The sequence below is a fragment of the Dunckerocampus dactyliophorus genome, chromosome 20 (genome assembly GCF_027744805.1).
Source record: "Dunckerocampus dactyliophorus isolate RoL2022-P2 chromosome 20, RoL_Ddac_1.1, whole genome shotgun sequence".
NCBI classification, from domain to species: domain Eukaryota; kingdom Metazoa; phylum Chordata; class Actinopteri; order Syngnathiformes; family Syngnathidae; genus Dunckerocampus; species Dunckerocampus dactyliophorus.
In genome coordinates, this window is record NC_072838.1 from 17938281 (window position 1) to 17964018 (window position 25738).

The 25738-nt window shown below is 45.8% G+C and overlaps 4 protein-coding genes across 4 annotated transcripts; 2 read left to right on the forward strand and 2 right to left on the reverse strand.

Annotated features, from left to right (window-relative positions):
• The first annotated feature begins 687 nt into the window (after positions 1-687).
• On the forward strand, positions 688-12749 carry rnf19a (ring finger protein 19A, RBR E3 ubiquitin protein ligase). Its single transcript, XM_054764189.1, has 10 exons — positions 688-831; positions 5976-6709; positions 8200-8408; positions 8493-8637; positions 8729-8891; positions 8989-9103; positions 10067-10225; positions 10286-10505; positions 10576-10719; positions 10940-12749. The coding sequence occupies exons 2-10, from the start codon at positions 6099-6101 to the stop codon at positions 11658-11660; spliced, it is 2487 nt and encodes an 828-aa protein (XP_054620164.1). The 5' UTR covers positions 688-831; positions 5976-6098; the 3' UTR covers positions 11661-12749.
• Positions 12045-17514, reverse strand: spag1a (sperm associated antigen 1a). The gene is made up of 8 exons (XM_054764190.1): positions 17026-17514; positions 15772-15871; positions 15539-15691; positions 15319-15476; positions 14958-15099; positions 13501-13627; positions 13299-13439; positions 12045-13210 (listed from the first exon to the last, which is right to left on the reverse strand). The coding sequence occupies exons 1-8, from the start codon at positions 17486-17488 to the stop codon at positions 13196-13198; spliced, it is 1299 nt and encodes a 432-aa protein (XP_054620165.1). The 5' UTR covers positions 17489-17514; the 3' UTR covers positions 12045-13195.
• Positions 17515-18443: 929 nt separating this feature from the next.
• Positions 18444-19346, reverse strand: polr2k (RNA polymerase II, I and III subunit K). The gene is made up of 4 exons (XM_054764191.1): positions 19259-19346; positions 18997-19065; positions 18805-18897; positions 18444-18548 (listed from the first exon to the last, which is right to left on the reverse strand). Exons 2-4 carry the CDS (start codon positions 19055-19057, stop codon positions 18526-18528), a joined length of 177 nt encoding a protein of 58 aa, XP_054620166.1. The 5' UTR covers positions 19058-19065; positions 19259-19346; the 3' UTR covers positions 18444-18525.
• Positions 19347-19463: 117 nt separating this feature from the next.
• On the forward strand, positions 19464-25345 carry stk3 (serine/threonine kinase 3 (STE20 homolog, yeast)). Its single transcript, XM_054764581.1, has 11 exons — positions 19464-19637; positions 19960-20040; positions 20130-20258; positions 20327-20441; positions 20588-20752; positions 20836-21003; positions 21097-21234; positions 21314-21439; positions 21522-21723; positions 23046-23263; positions 23599-25345. The coding sequence occupies exons 1-11, from the start codon at positions 19615-19617 to the stop codon at positions 23755-23757; spliced, it is 1524 nt and encodes a 507-aa protein (XP_054620556.1). The 5' UTR covers positions 19464-19614; the 3' UTR covers positions 23758-25345.
• Positions 25346-25738: the final 393 nt, after the last annotated feature.

Sequence of the window (25738 nt, forward strand, 5' to 3'; positions counted from 1 at the left end):
TAACCTAACATGCATGTTTTTGGGAATGTGGGAGGAAGCCGGAGTACCCGGAGAAAACCCACGCGCACACGGGGAGAACATGCAAACTACACACAGAAATGCCCAGGGGAGAATCGAACCCAGGTCTTCCCAATCTCCAGGCTGTTCCTGTATTGGCCAACGTGCTAACCACTAGGCCACCGTGCGGCCTTCACGCATAATAACCAAATAAAATTATAATTTGAATGGCTTGAAATGCTTTTCTCTTCAGGAATTCAATTAAATAACTATAACTTGATATCTTAATGAAGAAATAGGTTAGTTGGGTGGTGGTATATACATTGATTAAGCGCTGTTGGTCAACATATGCATGCTATGCTTTGCTAACTTTCTCTTGTGACCTTTTTCTCTTTTTATTGTGGTGTCAAACCTTCATTTTAATGTTCTGACGTGAAGTCTTTAATTGTATTCTTTGAATGTACTGTGGGAAAAAAAATCAAATGTGTGCTGCTAATGGCCCTCAGGCTGCACTTTGGACACCCCTACAGCGCTCAAACTGGAAAATGTCAAACATACTGTATGCTTAAGCAGGAACAACAACGGTTTTGTCATATAAATGCAAACTCCAGTTATGTTTATGTTCGGTGTGTTGTTTTATTGTGAAATGCAATATTTTCCAACCGGATGTGCAGGCTCTTTCTTTCCGTACCTTGACTCATCCAGGGGACGTCCCCTGGTTGTCCAGCACAAGTTTTTTCTGCAACATTTTCTTTTCTTACAACTGCGGTGTATTGTCACATGGAGACCGCAGATCGACGTCCAAGCTAAACAATCTCCTCAAGGAGCCAAATGGTAAGTTAAGAGCGATCGCTTAACTATTTGCGTTTATATATTTATATATATATATATATATATAGAACCCAATGCTGCAACTTCCTGTCTCTTTGAGGCGATGGCGAAGCTACCAGTTTTGAAGATTAGCTTGTAAAAGTCTCCCATTTTGAGCGTTTGCTCGACAAATTCCCCACCTCTTTCTTTCGGTTAAAGTTATACAAAGCTCACGGTTTGATTTAAAAGGCATCATTTAAAAAAAACCTAAGTGGAAAACCACTTCCAACCAGCCAGTAACAACAGCAACTCGGTTGGACCATAGTTGGGACGGTTGAAGTTGGGCGCTAGCCTACCGCTGCTAGGCAGCTAGCAGGCTAACAGTGGCTAGCCTGCACAAATGTCAACTCCTTTTAGTGATTAATTTCCCCCCTGCAAACATTGTCTCATACGGACGTTCCTTGTTCAATTACTAACGTGCATCATCTTTATACCGTCATTGGTTATATTAGCGATGTATTTTAGCGTCGATTATTTTCAGCGTAACGCCATGGTCGTCGTCAAAACTCGCAATTTCTGGTGTCACGGCTCAGTTGTAAAATCAAAACATGATCACCGTTAATCGGTATTACAGCTAATTTGTTGTAGTCGAGGCATCACCCAAAACCAAATGTTCAAACGTGCCATAGCTGTAAATCTCCCCATTTTAACATGTTTTCGGTTCTTCTGCACACTCCGGGATGTCCTGATAGGCCACGTTTGTTCCTTTCTGTTTTCTGTTTCTATGATCTAGAAATTGAGGATCTATCGGAACTGATAAATGAGTCAAGAGTCAAAACCGGCTCGACAAGTAATAGTGTGGGGCCAGGCTGCTTCATAGTTTAAAAAAAACATTCTGCTTTGCAAATCTAGTTTTGATTTTCACATGGGGGGCACACTTTCCCATATAACCACAACAATAAACACATTTTTAATTCCAGCCATTAGACTTTGTATTGTTCAATCGAAGCTCTCTTTTTTTATGGTGCCGTCAGCAGTGTTTTCCAGGGAAGATTACGCGTCAATTGCAGGGCACAGTCCTTCCTTATTTACTTTTGGGTCTTTTATTGGCGCCGTGCTAAATTAATCCTCTCTGGAGACTTGTCGCGCCCCAGCAAGACCTATTTTCAAATTAGCTATATTGTTTGAACACCTGGACAAAAGCAAATTTATCTACTTTCGATGTGGATACAGTATGTTGATATGATAAGCTGACACTCTGCATAGATAGCGTTTTAGCACTCAAGATGGCACGCGGCGATCGAGATCACACGTGACGTCGCCGTTTGCCGAGTGGATGAGAAGTATTTTCCAGTTAGTGATGGTATTTATTAGGGGAGTCACAAGATCTTGCGAGATTAAAACATGACAAGAATTCCCGTAAAAAAAAAAAAAAAAAAAAACTAGGCGTGGGACGATAAATAAATTAATGAATCACAAAATAAATGAAAATGAACTCGATAATTTTGCCGGCCTCAATACATTGCCATGTGCGTGTGTGTCTGTTTTCCTCGTCTTGGACGAGGGGTCACTCTGTGCATTGGTTTCAGCACCTTGACGCGTTTGTTCCATAGAACAGCGGCGTGAACGGGGAGCGAGCCCTTTTTCAGCCATACAGTCTCTTTGTCTTGGTGGGTGAAGGCGGGGCCGCCAGCATACACACCGAATGAAGAAGAGTGTAATGTAGTAGAAATTATATTAGTATATTGCAGTATTTTTGTCTATTTTTCATGTTTTTCCGTTGTACTTTTTTAAAATCAAAGTTAAAATCTTGTCTCATCTTGTTCTCGTAGACCATATCTCGCGTATCCTCCCGTCTTGTGAACTGAGTGTCTTGTGGCACCCCCAATATTTATGGTACACCTCCAGTTGCATACTCCATTTTAATGGCAAGGATGCAGTCTTTGCAGTTTGACAGATTCCCGCTAACAGAAATGAAATGGCTAACATAGACAATGATCTCATCAGTGCTTCAAATTTAAGAATAATATCTGCTCGAAAAATGGTTATGGCCAACAACTATCCATTTTCTATACATAGCCTCACAGGGCTTCCCGCACGACTGCAAATCTCATTGTCTAATTTGCGTAATTGGCCAAAATTGCTCAGTGACACTTGAAAAAGTTAGTACGTACCCCATGAACGTGATATCCACTTCCACCGTGAGACAAGAACGAGCTCCGAGCTGTTTGTTTTAAAAACAAAATGTCCCTGTGGGAAAAAGTCACATTTTGGAGTCCGAAGACCAGAAACTAGGCTGATAGCTCTAGCTAGATGGCTAGCTAGCTGCCGCCAGTGACAGCTAGGCAAAGCGTGCAAACAAAGACACAAAAAAGGGTCGAACAGCAATAGGGGTGATAAGGTAGTGATCAAACACTCCGGCATGGATTGGCGTAGCCTGTGTCAAACCGTGTTGACTATTGTTAATTCCAGCAGCAATACGGGACAAAGTGCTCCCCTTGTCAGCTCAATACGGGTGTTGGCAACCCGACGTGACACAGCACATGTGTAGGGTTTGCTGCTGCACGCCCATCGGTTTCTATGATGGCTTTGAAAGGCATTTATCGGCACATGCCAATCACGTGATCGATGGCTGGTCGCTCGGCGCATCCCTACAGTGACGTCATGATATCAAAAGTAACAAGAAAAGCTGAGTCCAGACTGTGTTAAGCTTGTAATATTTTGGCTGGCCCTCGAGGTCTAAATAGAGATCCATCAGACATCAAGCTGGCTTCACCTGATGAGCACTGGGGCTGTCTAACAATAACCTTCTTCCCACAGTGTCAGTTTACAGTACAGGAAAGCCCGGCCACTCGCAAACGGCCTCTTACGGACAGTACAACAGTTACAGCAACAATCAGCCATCAAGTGGTTATAAAAAGCAACGCTACCTCCTCTGGCTCGGCCCGGTCCCAGCGCGGTCATAGCCGCCAGGCGCATTGTCGCATTCAGGAAGTTTGTCCTTTTGACTGGAATGTCGCCGGACGTCAGCGTACATGATGTACGTTTTGAAACCCCAATTCCCAGCGTTGAGGGGCTACTTTGAAGCACTCTGGAAAGAAAAGTGGCCAAAAATTGCAGGAAGCTTACGTCATCTCTACTGAGGTTTTGAGAGCCTGTGTGCGGACGTGTTTCATAATCATCACGAGTCAGTGACTTCTTTTGGGAAAATTGTCACTTGATGGATCAAACCGGGCTGTGGCGCATGTGTTCCATGGCAAATTTTTGTGCTCGCACCAAAAATAAGCTCACTTCAAAACAATCTATTATTGTTTCTCAACGTCACGCTCTGATCCAAGAATACAGCATGTACTCATTTCACTTGATTACCCTTTTTATGTGGCTGCCACGGTCGTGTTTAAAGGGAAACATCTTTAGTAGAAACCGCCTCTTATGTGTTTTAGTGTTCAAGAGCTGCTTTACAGTCAGTGGCGTAGTGGCGGGTGGTATTTGGGTTACCGCACCTCTGTTTACTTAGGACATGGTCATGAGGAAACAGTGGAAATACTCACAAAATAGCACATTTCATTGGAGGGCTATGGTTTATTTACGGCGTATGGCTTGTAAAAGGACGTGGACAATATGAAACGCCGAAACATACAGTATGTTTGGCTGGCGAGCATTACACGCATGTACTGTAGTTTCATGCCTTTGCACCGACTACACTCTCTGGGGGAAATCCCTCGTTTGTATAGTTTTTAGTGTGTCCCCTAGGCTAGGTGATTGGGGGGGGGGGGGGGGGGGGGGGAGTTTTAGTGATCATTCCTTGCCAGTTATTTATGATAATTGTCACATTTTGTCAAAGAAAATCCATAGACTCCATGTGGCTCAAATAAAGAAGAGTCTTGTAATGAGTGCCGTTGCTCCTCGCTAGTTATACATAACACATGATTCTATAAAAGAAAATCAATAGACTCTAAATAATACAGAAAGTCAAAACCCATGGCACGCTTGCTCAAATAAAGGCGTGTCATTGATTCATGTGATTGCTCCTCGCCGGTTTTATGATAACATGACGTTTTCGAAAAGAAAATTAATAGAAAGGCTCAAAATCATCCGGAAAGTCAAAACCCGCCGCACTCTTGCTCAAATATAGGCATGTCATGTGATTAATGCGATTACTCCTCGCCAGTATTGATAACATCGTGTTTTGTAAAAGAAAATAAATCGAAGGGCTCAAAATAATTAATTTGTTTGCTCCTCGCCAGTTTTATAACATCAGGTAGAAAGTCATGATAAACATGACACGGCGCAAAACATGTTTTTATAAAAGAAAATAAAGACTGAAAATAATCCCGCAGCACGCTCACTCAAACGGGACAGGGCGCCCCCTCCGATATAATGGTAGGGGAAACAGTGGTTTCACTGTGGCAGACATGACGAATCGTCAGCTGACGCAAAGGTTGGAAGCCATTTGTGCTGCCGCAGCAAGCTTTCTCTCCCCCCGGGGGCGGTTTTCAGGAATTGGGACACGAGCCCAGTTTGTGCGCTGATAATGCGCAAGCCACAAAACTTGGAATATATGCATGTGGGAACACACACACACGCACACACACACACACAGACTGAAAGGCTTGTGAGCGCACTCGCATGGAAAGTCCCACTGGCTGTCTTTGTAGAGGCTTTTCCAGCTCAATTACACCTCGGGATTGGAGTTGAGCTGCTGAAAGATTGCCTGTTTGCTACACAATGGCCGTTTCCTCGACGATAGCGCGGGTCACACATGTGAGTGCATCATCAAAGTATTTTATTTATCTGTTGCTATCTTGGGGAGGGAAAGGTTATCAGCCTGAGAGCGGGGTTTCAAGCGTCTCTCGGCCATGTTGGTTTTGCCACAGCTCGGATTTGTCAGGAATAAGAGCCGACCGCCTTTTCCCGTTTGGGTTATTTTTAGCGTTCGCATCCAACATCTGTCAGTCACTTCTGAAGTAGTTTGGTGGTGTGTCGCAGAAGAATGAGGAAGTGCTCCAGGCCAGTTGTGGCTGCTTTGTTAAAGCGTAAAACTGCCCTGAATGCAGCCCTAATCCAGAGTAATTCAGCAGTAAATGTAAAAAGCCTGCTTGGTAAGGCTATTTTTTAATGCACCATTATTTGATTTTGCCTCATGATGTTTGTTCTTTCCTCCTCAGATTTTTTTTCCACCATTTCCCAGGCGTTATTTCTTTGTTTACATGAGTACAGCCCAAACTTGCTGTTCTTTCTCCCCACCGACTTGGTGATCTGTGGCCGTCATACACACGAAATCGTGCGTGATGAGCACCCTGCACCAGCAGCATCATGGGAGTGCAGGCTCAGAGCGGGACCTCAACTCAGCAGCCTCCTCAGTCAGCCTGCCCTCAGTCAGGAAGACCCCCAAAAAGCGCCGCCTCTCCCTCCAAGCGCTCTTCGGCAGGCGACGTCGGGCCGACCGTGAGCCCAAGCGCAAGTCCAGAGCTGCGCCCGGCGGATCCGGGCCGGACGGTTTGGTCAGCATGGACAATGTCCCATCGGAGACTTTGGCGGATAGAACGTCAGCTCACTCGGTCCCGGGGGCCGTGTCGGCGTTCTCGGTGGTGGGGTCCACGTCGTCAGAGCTGCTGGAGTGCCCGCTGTGCCTGCTACGCCACACCCGTGACCGCTTCCCGGACATCATGACCTGCCACCACCGCTCCTGCATTGATTGCCTGCGACAGTACCTGCGCATCGAGATCTCTGAGTCACGTGTCAACATCTGCTGCCCCGAGTGCTCGGAGCGCTTCAACCCCCACGACATCAGCATGATCCTCGGCGACCGCGCCCTCATGGAGAAGTACGAGGAGTTCATGCTCAGGCGGTGGCTCGTGGCCGAGCCTGACTGCCGCTGGTGCCCCGCCCCTGACTGTGGGTAAGAAACTACGTTTTCATGGTTTCTTCCATGCTTTTGTTTCTTTTTTTAAATTTCTACCTCTGCCCGTTTAGGCAGCAATCTAGGCCTGAAGTAGAAGAGCTCATCATACCAGATGAAAATTCTACATCAGGGGTGTCCAACGTGCGGGACGGGGGCCCATTTGTGGACCATGGTGTTTTTTTTTTTTATTGGCCCTCTGCACATTATATATAAAAAAAAAGTTTAAAATTAATAAAACAAGAGCAAAATTAAAAAAAAGAGCAATGCAATAAAATTTTAGAAAAATGTATAGTACAGTACTTTTACATGCATTAAGTCCAAAAAAAGTTGTAATCTAATGAGGAAAAAGTCGTAATATTCTGAATAATTTAGTTGTTAGAATTTTTTTAAGTAGAAGTTTTAAAGTAAAGCATTAAAGTTTTTTTTTGTGTGTTGTAGTGTAATGAGAATCATTGGTGGAAAATCTTTGGACACCCCTGTTCTACGTGATGATCAAAAGTTCTTAAATTGCGTCGTTTATAAAGGGCCAGTCACAGTCATTGCATAGATTGCACCTCGCCAGTTCCATACAATAAGTCACATTTTCTAAAAGAAATCAGCAGAAAGACTTCAAAATATCCCAGGAAGCCAAAACCCACGCTCTACCTCAAGACGCAGGCCTTTGAAGCTTCTGCGCTGATGAAATATAAATAGCGTGAGCCATTCGATTCTCTCTGCTGCGTGACTGAAGGGCCACAGACAGTTGAGGAGTAACAAATACGAGACACGTTGTACAGTACATGTCCTTCCCCTAGTTGGTCACGCCTCTGGGAAACACGAGGACGAGTCTTTGTTGACCTCCAGCGTCTTCCACATGGAGGTGCGGCTGAGGGTCAGGCCCGGGTTTTGTTTGCATCTGGCAGGGATTGGACAGTTTGCCAACAGTGTTGGATTTGGAGTTGAGCCGAGCATCTTCCCCCGTAGTGTGGAGTTGCCTCATGTGTTATGAAAAAGGTTCTGCTCGCTTAGTTCAGCCACGATTAATCGCCGAATGCATTCTTTCTTGACGAGGCCGCGCCTTTCTTTTGCGTAAACACCGCCGAGCCCGTCTGTTGCAATAATGGCTCTTTTGACTGGTTCGTGTCAGCGCTCGCCACGGGTTGGTGATCTTGCTTTTTATTGTTGCTGCTGGTCATGAACCGTTTCCGACCGTAACGACCTCGCTCTTTCCCTTCTGTATGAGCATTAGGTCATCATTTGGACATTGGAGTAGATTAGGAACACAGTTGACACCTTAAGTAGTATGTTTGTTCCTCCTTCTGGTCGTCTCCATAAGAAGGACCCCGAGTGGCTGCAGTTTTCCACATATATACTGTATATACAGTATTTACTCTGCTAGACACTTTGACTGGCCTTCTCTTCTGTGGAAAATCTGTGCCTATTCACTGCCCTCTAGTGTTGTCCTGAGCAACTGCATCCAGTAAACACTCCCATTTTCCCTTCCACAGGTATGCAGTCATCGCGTTCGGCTGTGCCAGCTGCCCGAAAATCACGTGCGGCCGTGAGGGCTGCGGTACAGAGTTCTGCTACCACTGCAAGCAGCTGTGGCACCCCAACCAGACGTGCGACACGGCACGGCAGCAGCGAGCGCAGAACTTCCGCCTGCGCAGTTTCAGGTCCTCGTCGCTCAGCTACAGCCAAGAGAGTGGAGCCGCGGGTAAGCACAAAAACCCCACCGAACACACTGATTGCACGCAATGAAGCAGCTCAAATGTGTGTGTGTGCTCAATGCGTCCAAAAGGGGACGACATCAAGCCGTGCCCCCGCTGCGCCGCCTGCATCATCAAGATGAACGACGGGAGCTGTAATCACATGACCTGCGCCGTCTGCGGCTGCGAGTTCTGCTGGCTCTGCATGAAGGAGATCTCTGACCTGCACTATCTGAGGTAAGCTGCTTTTCTGCACCTGCTGCTTAGTTCCTCAGAGGCTTCTTTAGTTTGATGAGCGCTCCAGTATTAAATATCCTCCCCCACTCAGTCCGTCAGGCTGCACCTTCTGGGGGAAGAAGCCCTGGAGCAGAAAGAAGAAGATCCTGTGGCAGCTCGGCACCTTAGTGGGCGCGCCCGTGGGGATCGCGCTCATCGCGGGAATCGCCTTCCCCGCGATGATCATTGGCATCCCAGTTTATGTGGGCAGGAAGGTGAGGACTCTGTCGTACCCTCGCCAGCCACTACATACATAAACTTCAAAACGCACCTCTGTCCATCAATGGTGATGGCGTTTTCCCTTTCCCTCAGATCCATAATCGATATGAGGGCAAAGACATCTCCAAGCACAAGAGGAACCTGGTCATCGCGGGCGGCGTCACGCTGTCAGTCATCGTGTCTCCTGCAGTGGCAGCCGTCACTGTCGGTAAGGAACTCATAGTTTTACTCAAGTAGACAGAAACATGCCCATATATGGTGGAGCCCCTTTTAGTTTCGGTTTTGATTGTGTTGACGTCAGTCAGCCAGCCCAGTCGACATGCATAAAATCGAAACTAAACATTTACTTTTGCCAGAAGTTGAATCGGCGATACTTGGACGCAATCACGGGAGGACAGAGGAGCCATGCGCCCTTTATAGCCATTAAATGGTTCCAGACCCGACTGTGATAAACACATTTCTGCGATACAGGATTCAATGTTAATAGAATATTTTCATAGTTAGAGCAGAGAAAACCTGTTTGACTATCTAAATGTGAGTTTTAACATTATTAGTCATGAAATAACACCCCTTTGGTCACTTTTACGCTCTTATTATTCATTCTCAACACATTGTGCATCTCTTATGCTACAGGGACGCAAGATGGCCGCTAGCTAGTGAGCTAACCAGTTAGCCTCAAATTTTTCTTCTAAATTTAACAAGCCAAAAACATACCACTTCCACATGAAATGGGAGTACTTTTTCACTCTTCTTAACTTGATGCAGCGTTAAGGTAATGTAATGTCTCAATGTTTGATGTCATTACTGCCATCTAGTGAGCAGAATACTACATATCACTTGTATTTTAATGTTTTGACTGATACAGTAATAGACCATAGTCTACCATGAAACAGTGATCATTTTATTCATTAATTTATGAAAAAACGCTATATAGCGAGGGAGCGATAATTGAAGTGTGACATTGCGAGGGATGACTGTACTCTTAAAACAGAGTTGGTGCGGTAATTTCATTGTTTTCTTCCGTTGGCTTACAAGAAAAAAAAATTAAATTGGTGCATTTTGTTAGTAGCTGTGGAAGAATCCATGCTAATACTGCCATGCTATTATTTTGAAGCTTACTTTGCACTGAACAGGAAGTCACTGTGTGCACGTTGTAATGCTGTGTAACCAGGCATCGGTGTCCCTATCATGCTGGCTTATGTCTACGGGGTGGTGCCCATCTCGCTGTGCCGGAGCGGCGGCTGCGGCGTGTCGGCAGGCAACGGCAAAGGGGTGCGCATCGAGTTTGACGACGAGAATGACAACATGGGTGGCGGCGCCGCAGCTACAGGTAAGCGACAAAGTCTCCTCAGTCTCCTCAGTATGTTTCTAAAACCCCATCCCTGGCCAGATACCACCTCAGTGGCCGAGACTAGGCTCAACAATCCCAGCCTGGGCGACGGCGCCAGCGTAGGCGGCCTGACGGGACTGAGCCTCAGCGTGAGCGGCAGCCACATGGAGCGCTGCGGCGTCAGCTCGGCCCAGCGTGACAACATGAGCGACAACGCCAGCACGACGGCCCTCGCCGGTGCCAGCATCACCGGCAGCCTGTCCGGAAGCTGCTACAACAGGTATTCATTCTCAGCGTGTGGCGGAGCACCACACCATTCAGCATTTCGACGACCTGTGGCGTCTTTCCAGGATGGAAGTGCAGGCTGACGTCCAGAAGGAGCGCTGCAGTCTGAGCGGCGACTCGGCCACCGTGAGCCTCGGGACCATCAGCGACAACGCCAGCACTAAAGCAATGGCCGGTTCCATCCTCAGTGCATACATGCCTCTGGAAAGGTCAGCAAGCTGTAGCAACAACACTCTTCACTACTGTAAACTAACTTCTCACACGTGTTCACACTGTGGAGTATTTTGGTGTCTATCGACTCCTTTGATAAAATGTGAGGGTTATGTGATATGTGACTGGTGAGGAGCGGTCGCATTACAGCCATTATGTGCACGTAATCGTCATAATGGCTTGTTTCTGAAAAGAAATGTGCGACTGTGTGCTGTACAGAGACAACAGTCTGGAGCTGGAGTCCAAAGAGGAGAAGGTGAGACACTGCAGCGCCAGCAGCAGCCTGGATGAAGCCAGCTGCAGCAGCACGACGGGCCTCAAAGGGGCGACTGACGGCCACCCGCCGTCGCCATGGCCGAAGGAGCCTGCTGTGTCGGCGTGCAAGAAGAGCAAAGGGAAGCTGTGGAAGCGCACCAGTGGCAAAGCAGAATCCAAAGTGAACCACATGCAGGGAGACGCGGACGCTCAGCTGTTGGAGCGCCGCAGCACCAACTCCTCCGAGTTCGACTCGCCCTCGCTTAGCGGCAGCCTGCCATCGGTGGCCGACTCGCACTGCAGCCACTTGTCGTCAGAGCTCAGCTGCTCCGACCCGGAAACCCCCAGACCGGCTCCTCACCCCCTGTGCTCCGACCCTGCGGAGCCTCGCGCCGCCACCGCCGTCACATTAGGTGAGCCGACCGTCATCACGCCCATGCCCGAGGTGGAGCACGACCGCCTGGAGCAGCTCCCGCCTCAGAGGAGCCACTCTGCCTTCAGCCACTGCCACATGTCCTCATCGCCGCTTGCCTCCCCCAAGGAAGGCGGGGCGGTTCTCTTCATCGCTGAAGAGGGTGCAGGCGACGCCGCCAACCCCCAGGGGAACCTCAGCGGAACCATTCATGACACCGCCGCACTGCCTGTGAGCCCCACAAGGAGGCGCTGCATCCAAACTGACATCTAAAATGTTGACTTACTCACCATTAACAGTCTTAAGTGGGAGTCTGGTTACACACCTAGTGGGCTGTTTAGACAGGAAGGAGAATGTCAGCGTGGATTGGGGGTGGGGTCAATGAGTCAGACTGGCGAGATGTTTCGCAGCGTGGAACTTGAGTATCAAGGTTTTTTTACGGAGGTCGACTTGAATGTACGTGCGCAGGTTGATTTTTACACATGACTTTTTCCATGGCCGTGCCCGCCACAGTGCCACACTTCTGAGGGACCATTCAGTAGCACATTGCAAGTGAAACTCAGTTTTATTTGTCTTGTATCACTTGTGTTTATTTGTACAAAGTGTCTTGTTTATTATTTTCCATTTTGGGAAAGTTTTTTTTTTTCCCCCCCTCCTCCATGTTGCAGTCCTGTGTTGGGTCCAAACTTCTTTTTTTTTTTTTATTTTAAATCCAATGTCACAAGGACTCCCAAGATCTGACATGCTGCCTTTATTTTCATTGTTGCTTTTTAATGAGCCTGACAATTTGGGCCAGCTAAAACACATTTTCGGTTTGAACCTATGCAAGAACCCATTAAAGAAAGCACAGAGTTGCTTTTAAAGTATTTGTTTTAATTGTCTTTGACTGACCAAAGTTGAAACAAGCAGAGTAGCCATTGTATAACTTTTTAGCCAAGAAAAACATGCAAAACTGGTGTCTTTTACAGTCATGTTAATTATTTAGCTTTGAGTCTCCCTTTGGAAATACCCAAATGTCACACCTTTTTTACTATTACACCCATTTTGTTTGCTTGCAAATGTTATAAATGCTAATAATTGTTTGCCCCTCCTAAGTGCCTTTTGGGGAAAATACTTTGCAAGGATTTCCTCTTATGGATCCTCTAAAAGAAACCTTTTAAGCCTATGAATGCTACAAGAGGATGACTTTTTTTTTGTTTGTTTTTTAATTAGACTTGCATATATGATTCTGAAACACTGGTGCCAGGCCTTTTTTTCCATTTTCTAACTTGGTCACACAAAAAAAGCATATACTTACTAATTACTGGCTTTGTAACGTGCATCCAAATGCATATCTTTGAAATAATAAAATTCTCAAATCAAGTCTGTCTGCTTTGGTAATTGATAAAATGTGCACGTAGCTGTTTAAGGCGTACACGTGAAATACGCTCAAGCCAACTGAGGAGATGAACACTGCTGTGGCACGTTGTGAAGTTTCTGAGGGGACGGGCGACTTTCTATACAACAGAATCTGTTTATAGCACAATTTGTATCATGATGACATGAATAAATAAGGTGGATCTGCAGTGCTGGGATGAGAAGCCAGACTTTATGCTGCTTTTCCAACATGCACCTTCTCAGCCTGTTGCATCGTAGGAGTGGTTGAAATCTCAGTAAGGCACAATCAAACCACTTTTTTGTTTTGTTTTTCCCCCCCACTTGACCTTGTGCTTTCTGAGCTGTAAACCTCTCCAGCTTGAAAGAAGGGATTTTTTGGAACGCTCCACAGCAAAGCTATCATCTCCAAAATCCTCCTGGAGGAGCCTCCATCACACCTGGAGGGTCTGACATGGTATAAAAAAAAGTAAAAAAAAAAAAAAAATTGATATCAGAGCTGGACACAAAAAAAAGCTTCCTTGGTGGAGGTCTTACCCTGGACGTGTGAGCTGCGCCATCCTCCATGAGGCTCTGTCTCAGCAGGCTGGTGACCAACAGAAGCTCCTCCTCAGCCTCTCTGACGTTGGGGTCCAGCTGTAGGACCTCCTGGAGGTCACTGCTGGCCGACAGGTAGTCCTGGGTGACGAATGAAGATCATGTAAAAGCATAAAGTGTGGATGAGGCGTGGGAGGTGTACCTGGAGACCCTTATGAGCCAGTGCTCGTCTGTAGAAGGCCTTTTTGTTGGTGGGCTCCAGGAGGAGAGCTGCGTCACAGTCCTGTTTGGCCTCCTCGAAGCGACTCAGCTTCAGCAGACAAATGGTTCTGGAAGGAGAGACAGAGAGCATCTTTTAGTTTTGCTTTCAAATGCAATAATAATAATGGATTAGATTTTAGAGCGCTTTTCAAGGTACCCAAGGCTCTTCACAATGAAGACCCATTATTCATTCCCTCCTCAGTCACATACCGGTGGTGGTATTCTACATCTGTAACCACAGCTGCCCTGGGATGGTTTGACAGAAACGTGGCTGCCAGTTCGCGCCTACGGCCTCTCCGACCACCCCCAAACATTCATTGGCACTCACACACCAGTGTGGGCAGCATGGGAGGCAAGGTGGGTGAAGGTGGGTGACACAATGACAGTGACTGCAAGGATCGAACCGCCAACCTCCCGGTTTCTGGACGACCTGCCTCTACCTTCTGAGCCACTGCTGCCCAGTTATGAGTTTTATGTCGGCAGAGCCGGCTGTCCCTTTGGGCAATACAGCGGCCCATCGCACTATCGCGGTTCGATATTGCTCCCTCGCTAATATGGCTATTAATGAATGAATAAGTGGTGGCTGTTTGGTGGCAGACCACAGTATGGTCTATTATGAGTCAAATATGGAAACCCAAGTAGACGCCAGCAATGACACAAAACATGGAGACTAGTGATGTGCGATACCACTGATTTCCCTTCCGATACTGAGAAGAATTCAGGCTGCTTTCTGCAATATCAATCTGATATTTTGTGCAAATCCACCTAATGTGTCTGGTAAACTTTAAAGAGCAGTGTATCTCACAACATAACACAAAGAATACAAGACATTTCATCAATGTATGAATTCAATTCATTCATCATCTAAATAAAGTTTTAATTCAATAAATGAATAATTAATTGAAGTCATTGGTTTATTTGCAACCATGAGGTCTCGTGAGGTGGTTAGCCGAGCTAACGTACAAAAACAGAAGCCTATAAAACATGGGAAAATGGTATTTGAAACAAGAAAAAAAGAAAATGAGTAAAATAAGAGCGCCATTCAAATAAATGATTACCGCTAACTGTAAGAATGAAAAATGGTTTCGCAATTCACACACGGCCTCATTTACGACGGGTCATCCTTTCGACAGACACACGTTACCTCAAATGGCCAAGTATCGAAAGTATTTCAGAGCATGACGAGCCGGTATCGCAAGTATGAATATTTCGGTATCGGAGCCGCGCTTCGCCAACGGAGACGTGGCGTCACGCTGCCCTTACCGCTTACCCTTGCATGACGGAGTGGGGGAAAAAAAAAAAAGAAAAAAAAAAGGTCTCCTCCCATTCTGTGTGGAAGTGGTGCGTTTTTGGTAGAAATAAATTCGAGGCTACAGTTTTTTCCTTTTTTTTGCGTACCTGTTTGTGTAGAGGGCGCATTCGTCCTGTTTGATGGCGATGCATTGGGAGTATTTGTGCAGAGCCTCAATGAAGTGACCCCTCTTGACCAGGTCGTTGCCTTCCTGTTTGAGGAGACTGACGCGGGCCTCTTTTCGTCTGGCTGTAGGAAGAGAGGCCAATAAGATGACGACAACAACAATAATAATAATAACGGTGCTCAGACGGGAGATGAGTCATGTGACACAGGCCGAACCTGCAGGAAACTTGACCTGGATTGTTCCATTACGACAACACTGTGTGGCTCTTTTCCCTTTGCATTATTGATGCACACACACACACACACACACTTTACGTAACGCATGCGTGTGATGTCACCGACCTTCTTCCCGTGCCGCCCTGGCCGCTCGTGCCCGGGCCTGCTCCACGCTGACGGGCTTCTCCCGATGTCGCTGCTGCACCGTCAGCGGCACCACAGGAATCTCCGGAAGCTTCTCCCTCCACGCGGGCCCGTCCTGCTCGATGAGCATCTTGGTGATCCTGGATGGAGCACACACACGCAAGACTAATTCCACTCCACACCCGACCCCGCCGGTCCTGACCTGTGCACGCTGTCGTGGGCCGCCTGCACCCCGGGGTCTATCTGCAGCACCGTCTTATAGTCCACATAGGCCTTCCTGTAGCGCTCCAGTGACTCGTAGGCCATGGCCCTGCGCAGCAGTGGCTTCAAGGAGTAAGGCTGCAGATCCAAGGCCCTAAGAGGATCAGAGAGACACGTGTTGCCGTGAATGGCGAGCACTGACTCACGTGCTTCGCCATCGGCTCCCACGCGTACCTACTGCAGTCCTGGATGCAGTCACCGCTGTTGCCGTCCTTCAAGTAGCAGGCGGCCCTGTTGGAGTAGAGGATGCACAAGTCCTCCGGACTGCCGACGCCTGCAAGACGTGTCCACTTGATAAGGGACGTGAGCAAACAACCACGCAGCTATTTGCTCCCACGAGTGTCCCGTGCAAGATCAACGTTTGGTCTCACACACATGCTTTTATGAGTGTGTGGCGTCCCTGATATGACCGGGTTTTGAACATCATTAAAGATGACAGAGTACTTCAGGGACATGTTTGTCAGCGTTGAAGACAACTAAGTCCTTCCTGAACCTTACATGCTTGTTTTAAAACATCCCGATCAACATGAACATGTATTTGCACTTAATGAGCCTAACACGCGTCTTTTGACAACATAAGGGACGATTCAGTCGTTAATGATACTAACATACACGCTTTTGGGAATATTGAGAGGCAATTTTGGGTCTTTAGTTTTTGTTAGCACTGAAGACAATTGTGGGTCCTCAGTGAATCTATCCTGTGTGTTTTTAAAACGTGAAGGTGTTTAATAAGCGTAACAGGCATGTGTTTATGGCAGACAACTTTAGAGTCTGTTTTTGTTGCACTGAAGACAATTTAGAGTCCTGAAAGAAGCTAACAGACATTCTTGGAAACAAAGGACAATTTCATTTAGTCTTTCATGACCGTGACGTACATTTTAGGCAATTTACAGTCCCTAGTGAGGCAAATGTACGCTTTTGTTAGCATTCAAGACAATTTGGAGGCTGCGATTAACCCATCCAGTGTGTTTTTAAAACATGAAAGGACTAAATAGTCCAGAATAAAAGTAACAGACATGTTTTTGAGGGTCTTTTGTTCATGGTGAAGACAATTTAGAGTCCCGAATGAACCAACACACTTTTTTTTTTAGTGTTTAATGATCACAATAAAAGATGTTTATATGAACATTAAAGTCCATTTTAGAGTAACTGAATGTACGTTTTGTTAAGTCAGGTGTTTCTGTAAACCTCAACTTCAATGTGGCTTTCAGTGAACGAATCACGAATCTGATGCTGAAATAAAAGAGTCTTTCAGAAATGTAACGCACGTTTTTGTTCACACTGAAGACAATTTAACCCTGGAGAGTCAATTTACTCTGCAATTAACTGAGAGGAGGTGTTTTTGGTCAACATTGGTTAACTTTCTTTTTGTAAGCGCCAAAGCGTTTGTTTTTGTGAGCTATTTTAGGTCGCTTTGCTAATTCCCACCTGCTTCTGCACAAGCTTCAATAGCCCGGCTGTACTTGTCCAAGGCCTCCCCAAACTGGCCGTGCTTGAAGAGGTGGTTGCCATCGCTCTTGATCCGTGCCAGGTGGGGGGGTAGGGACCCAGCAGGGGTGTCCGGGTAACTCGTGTCGACCGCGGGGCAGCCGGGCTCCTCTGCCCCCCGGACGGGGGTCCTCCCAGTCCCGTTGGCCACTCCCTTGCCCGAAGCGCACAGATCCTTCCCTGCTGTGCATCCGCTCCCAGTCTCCCTAGCCCGATCTGGTCTGGATCCTCCTCCCCCACTGCTGGGAGGTTTCTCCTGCGTGTTCCCCATCGCCGCACTGCCTCTGCAGTGTGTCCCGACGCTTCCTCCCCCCCGGCCAGCCTCTCCTGCTTTCAAAGCCACAGCAGCTCCATCGGGATGGGGGTTTCTGTTAGGACACGCCCCCCCAGCATGACGCGTCATTGTGTTGGAGGAGGGGCAACAGCTATGCAGTGCTGCATGCAGCTCTGGGAAAGCCTTCTGGTTTGAAAGCAGAGATCACATGGTTTATTCTGATTATGCGTAGTTGCAGACTTATACAATTCTACACTGTTCTTTCACCTGTTAGTTGTTATCATTCCACTGTTTGTTGTCATCCTTCATTTTTCAACCGTTTCAAACCATTTCAACATCAAATCGTTCCGCTCATTAGCTTAGTATCATGCTAAGTGTTAGCATAGTAGCATTTTTTTGCCATGTTTATGAGTATTAACAAATGCAGGCACTTAGCGCTACCATGCTAAGTGTTGCATGCTAACATTAGCATAATAGCCTTTTTTATAAGTAGAACTCATCGGAACACTTAGTGCTATCATGCTAAGTGTTAGCATTGAAGCATTTTTTGCCATGTTTATGAGTATTAACAAATGCAGGCACTTAGCGCTACCATACTTGGTGTTGCATGGTAACATTACCATTGCTAACATTAGCACAGTAAAATTTCAGCTGTTTTTATAAATAGAAACTTATATAAACACCTAGTCCTATCATGTTAAGTGTTAGCATGTTCACGCTAACATGCTTACATTAGCATAGTATCATTTTTTTTAACATACACAGACACTTAGCTCAACCATGCTAGATTATCACTTTAGCCTAAGCACAGTAGCATTTTAGCAGCGTTCATAAGTACAAACTTATACAAACACTTGCTAGGTATCATTCATACATTCATTTTACATTTCAGCACGGCTTCAGCTCTTCTGCTTTCAAACTACTCTTATATTTATTCTGCATTTCGACATTCGTGTTCATTTAAGTTTTTTCTTCAGCTCTTAAGCATTCGCACGCAATGTCTTCTGACACTGACATCAAGAAAAAGGAAAATGGGTGCATTTTCAAAAGGGGGCGTGGCAATTTACACTCAAAACACACAAAATCCGAAAATCACCTTTTAATAAAACAACACTCTCAACTACAGAGGCAAACGAATGGCACAAACTCAAAACCAATCCTCCGCTTCATCGGGCATCAAAAACAACCACTGGAAATGATGAGTCAAGGAAAGAGGCTCGTGTTATACGTTAAGCAAGGCATACAAATTACGGTGCATTCTCGTCACATTCAACGGGCAAGCTCAGTACAAAATAAGCCAGTTGGTAACGGAAAGCTGTGACGGTATGGCAGAGCCTTGCATTGGCATTACATACAAAATAAGAATAACACTGCAAGTCCACTCTCCTTGTCGTTACCTTGCTGAAAACCTTAGCCTTAAGCCGGTGTAATAATGTAAAGGATACATCTATTTGTTCTCTTCTTGTACATGATCCTGTAGCCGCACTCCCTGCACCGGATTGGATCACGGGCTTTTATTTCGTTTTCCTTGTGGCACTCTGCAGGTGAACACAATATCAATGAATCGGTACAGGAAAGCATGTACTGGTACAGTTAAAAAAAAGAAATCAAATAAAATTAAAAAAATTGTACATTACCTCCACATATGTAGAACATGGGCTGCTGCTTTGGCGGCTGTACATCTCTCGGTGGATCCATTTTGTGCACTAAAAAGACACAATTAGATCGATAAGTAGCATCACAACATTAGCATCATGTGAGCTACGAAAACTTAATTCGGAAAAGACATGGCGCAATGAACTTGGTGGCCTGCGGCTGTTGTAGAGGTATATAAGATGACGAGTAATCAAATGTAGCACATATAAAGTAAAAATGTGTAAAATAACCAAATCATCTCACCGAGTTTACAATCCAAATTGGCTGTTTTGCTGTACTCTCGTCAAACACACGCTACTTCCTGTGTACAAACTGCACATGCGTAGTAATTGCACTCACCTCGGAGTAAAGTGCTGTATGATTGGTCAGGATGAGACAGTATGTATGCTCCGAGTCGGCAGGGGGCGCGCTGGCTTAAAAAGGAAAAAAAATCACAAACTGTCCGTCACTTGACGAAGACACTGCTAGCGTTCTCGCTCTTCTCCACTTTTTTTTGACAACAACGACGACGACAATGTTCACACGGTGATCATAGCAGCTGAAGCAACGAAACATATTTCCATTGCGGGTGTTTTAGTATCGTTTGACATTTTAAAACCATGGATCCATCCGCCCCGAAAAGGTTTGACTGCTGTTGTTTGTATTTATGATAGCTTAAAAAGCCAAACATAGGCGGTAGCTGCCTAGCTAGCCGGTGATGATGCTAACTCCAGTTCGCTTCGCCGGTCTTCTCATAACACTTTCCGGTTAAGTAGATAAATAATTAAACCATGTGTGAATGTATTATACTTACATACAGTGCGTGACTTTCAGTTAGCTGCATTCTACAGTGATGCGACTATATAAACTGGAAACAACGCTTTAGTCTTGCTGATCAAGTATACATTGATCAGACCTGATTATTAAGGGCTATTGTTTTCATTTTATTGGTCTTATTCCAACAGTAAGCTGAAAAAACTCAGTGAAGACAGTTTGACCAAACAACCAGAGGAAGTGTTTGACGTTCTGGAAAAACTGGGTGAAGGGTGAGACCTACTTACAGTATATCGTATCTGATTCTGTATAAAAAGTGACACTTTTCTTTGACTTGTTGTGTTGTGTTGTCTGTGTTCAGCTCTTATGGCAGCGTATTCAAAGCCATCCACAAGGAGTCGGGGCAAGTTGTGGCCATCAAGCAGGTTCCCGTGGAGTCGGATCTACAAGAGATCATCAAGGAGATTTCCATCATGCAGCAGTGTGACAGGTCAGGAAAAAAAATCCATGGTATCTTTTTACTTTAAACGAAACTATTGTGTTGGTTTGCTTTTACAGCCCTTATGTAGTGAAGTACTACGGCAGCTACTTCAAAAACACAGACCTGTGGATCGTCATGGAGTACTGCGGGGCGGGCTCCGTCTCAGACATCATTAGGCTGCGTAACAAAACGGTGGGTGCCCCTAGCCAATACCATGGATTTTGAACCAGTTTTTTTCCCATAGGAATGAATGGAAATAAGAAGTAATCCGTTCCAGGGTCAAACTCTTGCCATTCCTGACGTACATGTATAAAAATAAGTTTACCCTCCGCCCCCAGCTGACAGAGGACGAGATAGCCACCATTCTTAAGTCAACCCTGAAGGGTCTGGAATACCTTCACTTCATGAGGAAGATCCACCGGGACATCAAGGCCGGGAACATCCTCCTCAACACGGAGGGACACGCCAAGCTGGCTGACTTTGGAGTGGCCGGGCAGCTGACGGTAACATCCCAGCTCAACGATGGTGATATTGGATATTGATATATTGGAGTGAGGCTCAGATGATGATGGTTTTACCTCTGTAGGACACCATGGCAAAGAGGAATACCGTGATCGGAACTCCGTTCTGGATGGCTCCGGAGGTGATCCAGGAGATCGGCTACAACTGTGTGGCTGACATCTGGTCCCTTGGCATCACGTCCATCGAGATGGCAGAGGGCAAGCCTCCTTATGCAGACATCCATCCCATGAGAGCAAGTGTTGTTTTTTTTTTTTTTTTTTTTTTTTTTTTTAACGGTACTGTACTGCAGATGTGGCGCCTCATGTTTATTTTTCTTCCACTTCAGGCCATCTTCATGATCCCCACCAACCCTCCACCGACATTCCGAAAGCCGGAGCTGTGGTCTGACGACTTCACAGACTTTGTCAAGAAGTGTTTGGTGAAGAATCCTGAACAGAGAGTGACAGCCACGCAACTCTTACAGGTGATAAAACTACTCAACCTTTGAAGACAGACAAAGGAAGACCTTTTGCTTGACACTTGATATTCTTGTGGATCTCCAGCATCCCTTCATCAGCCAGGCCAAACCAGTCACCATCCTGAGGGAGCTGATCACTGAGGCCATGGAAATGAAGGCTAAAAGGCAGCAGGAGCAGCAGCGAGAGCTCGAGGAGGAGGAGGACAACTCTGTGCGTACACCCCGACTGATAACCGGTTTTTGCTTGGATACAAAAATGGCTGAATCCTCCTCCTTCTTCTCTTGTCTTGTAGGAGGAGGAGACGGAGGTGGACTCTCACACGATGGTGAAGTCCGGCTCGGAGGGCGCGGGCACCATGCGGGCCACCAGCACCATGAGCGACGGGGCGCAGACCATGATCGAACACGGCAACACCATGCTGGAGTCAGACCTGGGCACCATGGTTATCAACAGTGATGAGGAGGAGGAAGAGGAGGACCAGAGATCCATGAGGAGTGAGCTCACACACCCAAAACATGACTGACAGAAGTCTCACACTAGTGCACTGGAAGTGTGATGGACAAAATGTACACCTTTTTAAAAGTGCTTTTAGTAAGCTCTACTGGGAACACGTGGTTTTGTGTGTGTGTAGCTTTAATGCTAATGAGCTGTGCTTGTCCACACCTGCCTCGCTCCAGGAAGCACTATTGTGTACTTTATACAACTGGCTGTGCTCTTGTCCAACATAATACATGCTAGTAGAGCCCCACACATTCCAAGACCGCCCACGAGTAACTGACACACCCATAAAAACGTCTCTTACACTCACATTTTAACAACATCATGCTAGGTTAGCCGACAGAAAACAAAAGGATCCATTGATTGTTTTCCGATGTGTAGCGAAGCCTGGGGAGGAAGGCGTATTTTTCCTTGGTGACGCCATGAATTTCAAAAGCGAGGGTATGAGTGCCTTTTCTTTCAAACGTGGAGCAAGCAAGTGAAGGCGATGATTGATTTGTTGCTCATTAACAGGCTCTAGGGACACAGAGTGGAACCTTGGTTAGCGTCAATCATCCGTTGCAGAAAGTCCCACCCTAAACCAAGCGTTCTCTAACAGAATCCATTTTTTCCCCACAAGAAATAATGTAAAGCCAATACATCCGCTCCAGAAAGCCCAAAATGTTGACACAAAAGACGTTTGTATAGTTTTACAATTGTAGTTTTACATCCAGAAACCAATTAAAAATGCATATGAATGATGAATGAAAGAAAGAAGAGAAGATTTAGCACCACTTTGACCTTGATTGAAGATGTGACTGTCGACACAGACAGCGATGTGGCAGCGAGATCCCCCACGGACCCTCGCTTTCTCACCTTCTCACAGTTATCAAAGTGCTGGCACTTGCAACTTTCTCTGGCTCCATTGTGGGTTATTTTGCAGCCGTCATCAAAAGAAAAGCAGAGACTTGTGGCGTAACTGTGGTGGTTAGCAAAGAACTACATAGTCATCGCCGGCGACGGAGCTGACTTCCGGTTCCTGTTTCTGTCCATTAGCAACTGCCAACAAGGAGGTTTTGTGATTAAACATACATTAAGAACACGGTTGGACTGACTCACGCGCTGAATTAATACCACGACAAGCCGTGTGCCGTATTGTACGCAAGGCGTTAACCAGAAAACACACTAAGCGGGGTGTACGCTAACCAAGGTTACACTATGTGGTAATGATATGTTATTTAACAAAAACACACTTTTGCATAATAGGTGGCTGTTAAGCTGCATCTACGCACAACCTTGATTCCAAAGGTTAAAAAGTCCCATCTTCTTGGTTCCGCAGGGCACGCCACCCCCCAGCAGCCCTTACGTCCGTCTTTTATGGACTACTTCGACAAGCAGGACTCCAACAAGGCGGCCCAGCAGCAGCATCAGCACCAGCAGCACCAGCAGGAGAACTACAACCACAACCAGCCTCACGAGCAGCCCGGCTACCACATCCAGTCCAAGAACATCTTCCCTGACAACTGGAAGGTGCCGCAGGACGGCGACTTTGACTTTGTGAGTTCATTCACCACTTGAAGGAAAAGTGCCATTATCATCCACAATCCTAATGTGAGACATGAACACACACGTCTTTCTCTTTTCTGGAGAAAAAGATCTAAAAAAGAGGCAGGTAATTCATGCACGTGATGGGACACAAGGTTTGATGGCTTTATATCCATGCTGTGAGCATGCAGTAACGGGCACATTCATGATAATATGGAACACAGTATTTTGGTCAGTTTAAGCATTAGCAAAATGTCTTTCCTGGGTGCCTTGATGTTCACGTTTTCCTTTCATGCTTGTGTGTTCTTGGATGCACCGCAGCTATTTACTGGTTTTCTTTCTGGTAGCTGAAGAACCTGGACTTTGAGGAGCTGCAGATGCGCCTGAGCGCCTTGGATCCCATGATGGAGCGAGAGATCGAAGAGCTCCGGCAGCGTTACACGGCCAAGAGGCAGCCCATCCTGGATGCCATGGACGCCAAAAAGCGGCGGCAACAGAACTTCTGAGGGCCTGCTTCCTCTTTCACTGGATCTCTGGCGCCTTCTTTCTCCAGTCTTGAGTTTTTCCCGTCTGACGTCCACTGAGGGAGGAACTGTAGCTGAGTGACACACTCATATAGTCATCTTGGTTGCTTCTTTCATCTGGATGTTGTTCCTCTGTTCCGCATCGGCTGGCATTTTGTGTAAATATGACACGCAAGTAGCTGCTACGTGAGCAGCAAGTTCACCCATGACCAAAGACAATCAAAAATTGTGATGCTGATGCCTTTAAAACATTTGAGTCACCACATGGAGCTGGAATGAGCATGTGGACCATGCAGTTCAGGACTTTTAATGTCAGATTTTCCTTTTGAAGATTGCACACAAAGGTCTTTGAGCAGACCTCATCAGTCTACGTGCCTCATAACACACTAACCCCTCGTTTTTAAGCCACTCCGCCTCTCCACCCCAACATCAATCAGACAAAATAATCATATTCAACTCCAATAAATACCAAAGTTTAAAAAAAAAAAAACACAGCATGTCCAACAGTAACGTTTGTGTTGCTCTACAGCTGATTCATTTTTCCATGCCGTTGCAAGTGCACTGTAATGTACCGAATGAGGCAAACTGCTGGGACTTGAACGCCACACGCGGTTGGCATTTTGAATTTTTTTAACTGTTAGACGTGAATGTTGTTTAACACGCGGTGTGGATCAGCACACGCTGCAGACTAAGTGGCTTTGAAGAGACCTGTTACACGATTTTAACAATACTCTTGTGTACACATTTCACTTGCGTCATTGCTTACTCACCTTTTTTTGTGTGCAACGGTTTTTCGGACCAGATGTCATTGCTGAATTTAAGGATTTAGTGTCGGCATCTAAGCATTCACACCTTTTTATTTATTGTTTAAAACATTTCAGTGACAATGGTTTACAAGATAGACGCTGATTACCATTTGTAACCTTTGTTAACTACATGCGGCTTAATTTTTGCTGTTTATTTTTGGTCTTTGCATGTATATGGAAGGACACTTTATTACCTGCACAGACTTGTATTAAATAACTGTACAGTACAAGACACCAGTTAGCATTATTTTGCATATTTTATTTTAATTGCACCACTAAATGACACGAGGAAGTGTGGAATTTAAGCATCTTGTGTTGAAACTGGTTAATTTATTACTTTTTTTGTATAAAGTGCATGATATAATAAAAGTTACTTTTAGTTAACCACGACCACAGTGAATTGTTTACGTTTGTCTTATGTAATACACCATGAAAGACACTTCATTGAGACACTTGTTTAACGCTTGAAACGCCTTGAGGCACTAAACATGTCCATTCTGTTCTTTCCGCTGCTTTGATTCTTAATATATGGGTCACTTTAAGACGTAATCGTGTGAAACCTGGCCAGGATTAGTTTTTTATTATTGTTTTTAAAATGTCATGCCTCCATCTATTGCAAAGTGTGGGAGATTTGCTTAAATGCCTACACTTTTTACCCTCAGGATCATTTTGGTCCCATCGACTGCCTGTAAACACATTTTTGATTAATTCAAAACAATTATATACACTAACCCCTCATTTATCACGTCTAATTGTCTAATATGAGTCTCTGTTAATAAATGGAATATTTTATGCTGCAGTTGCAGCATACAAAACATGTCTATGACTTTCTAAATTCAGGTTTTAACATTATTACAGCCATGTAGACATGAAATAACACCCCAATGGGTACCTTTACGCTCCTATTAGTCTTTGTTTACGTCACATTGCTCAGGCTACGGGATTGCTGCAGGGACATACAGGTAATACACAGCCGGCGCTAGCATAGCAAGCTAACTAGTTAGCCTCTCCACTTGAGAAAGCGTTTTAAAAAGAGTGAGGAAGGAGGACAAAGGAGATAAAAATGTACCACTTCCAGACAGAATGAGAGGAAAACCTTCTCTCATCCGACCTCAGCCATGGCATGTCGGCTCGGTTCTGCTAGCTCAATAGCCAGT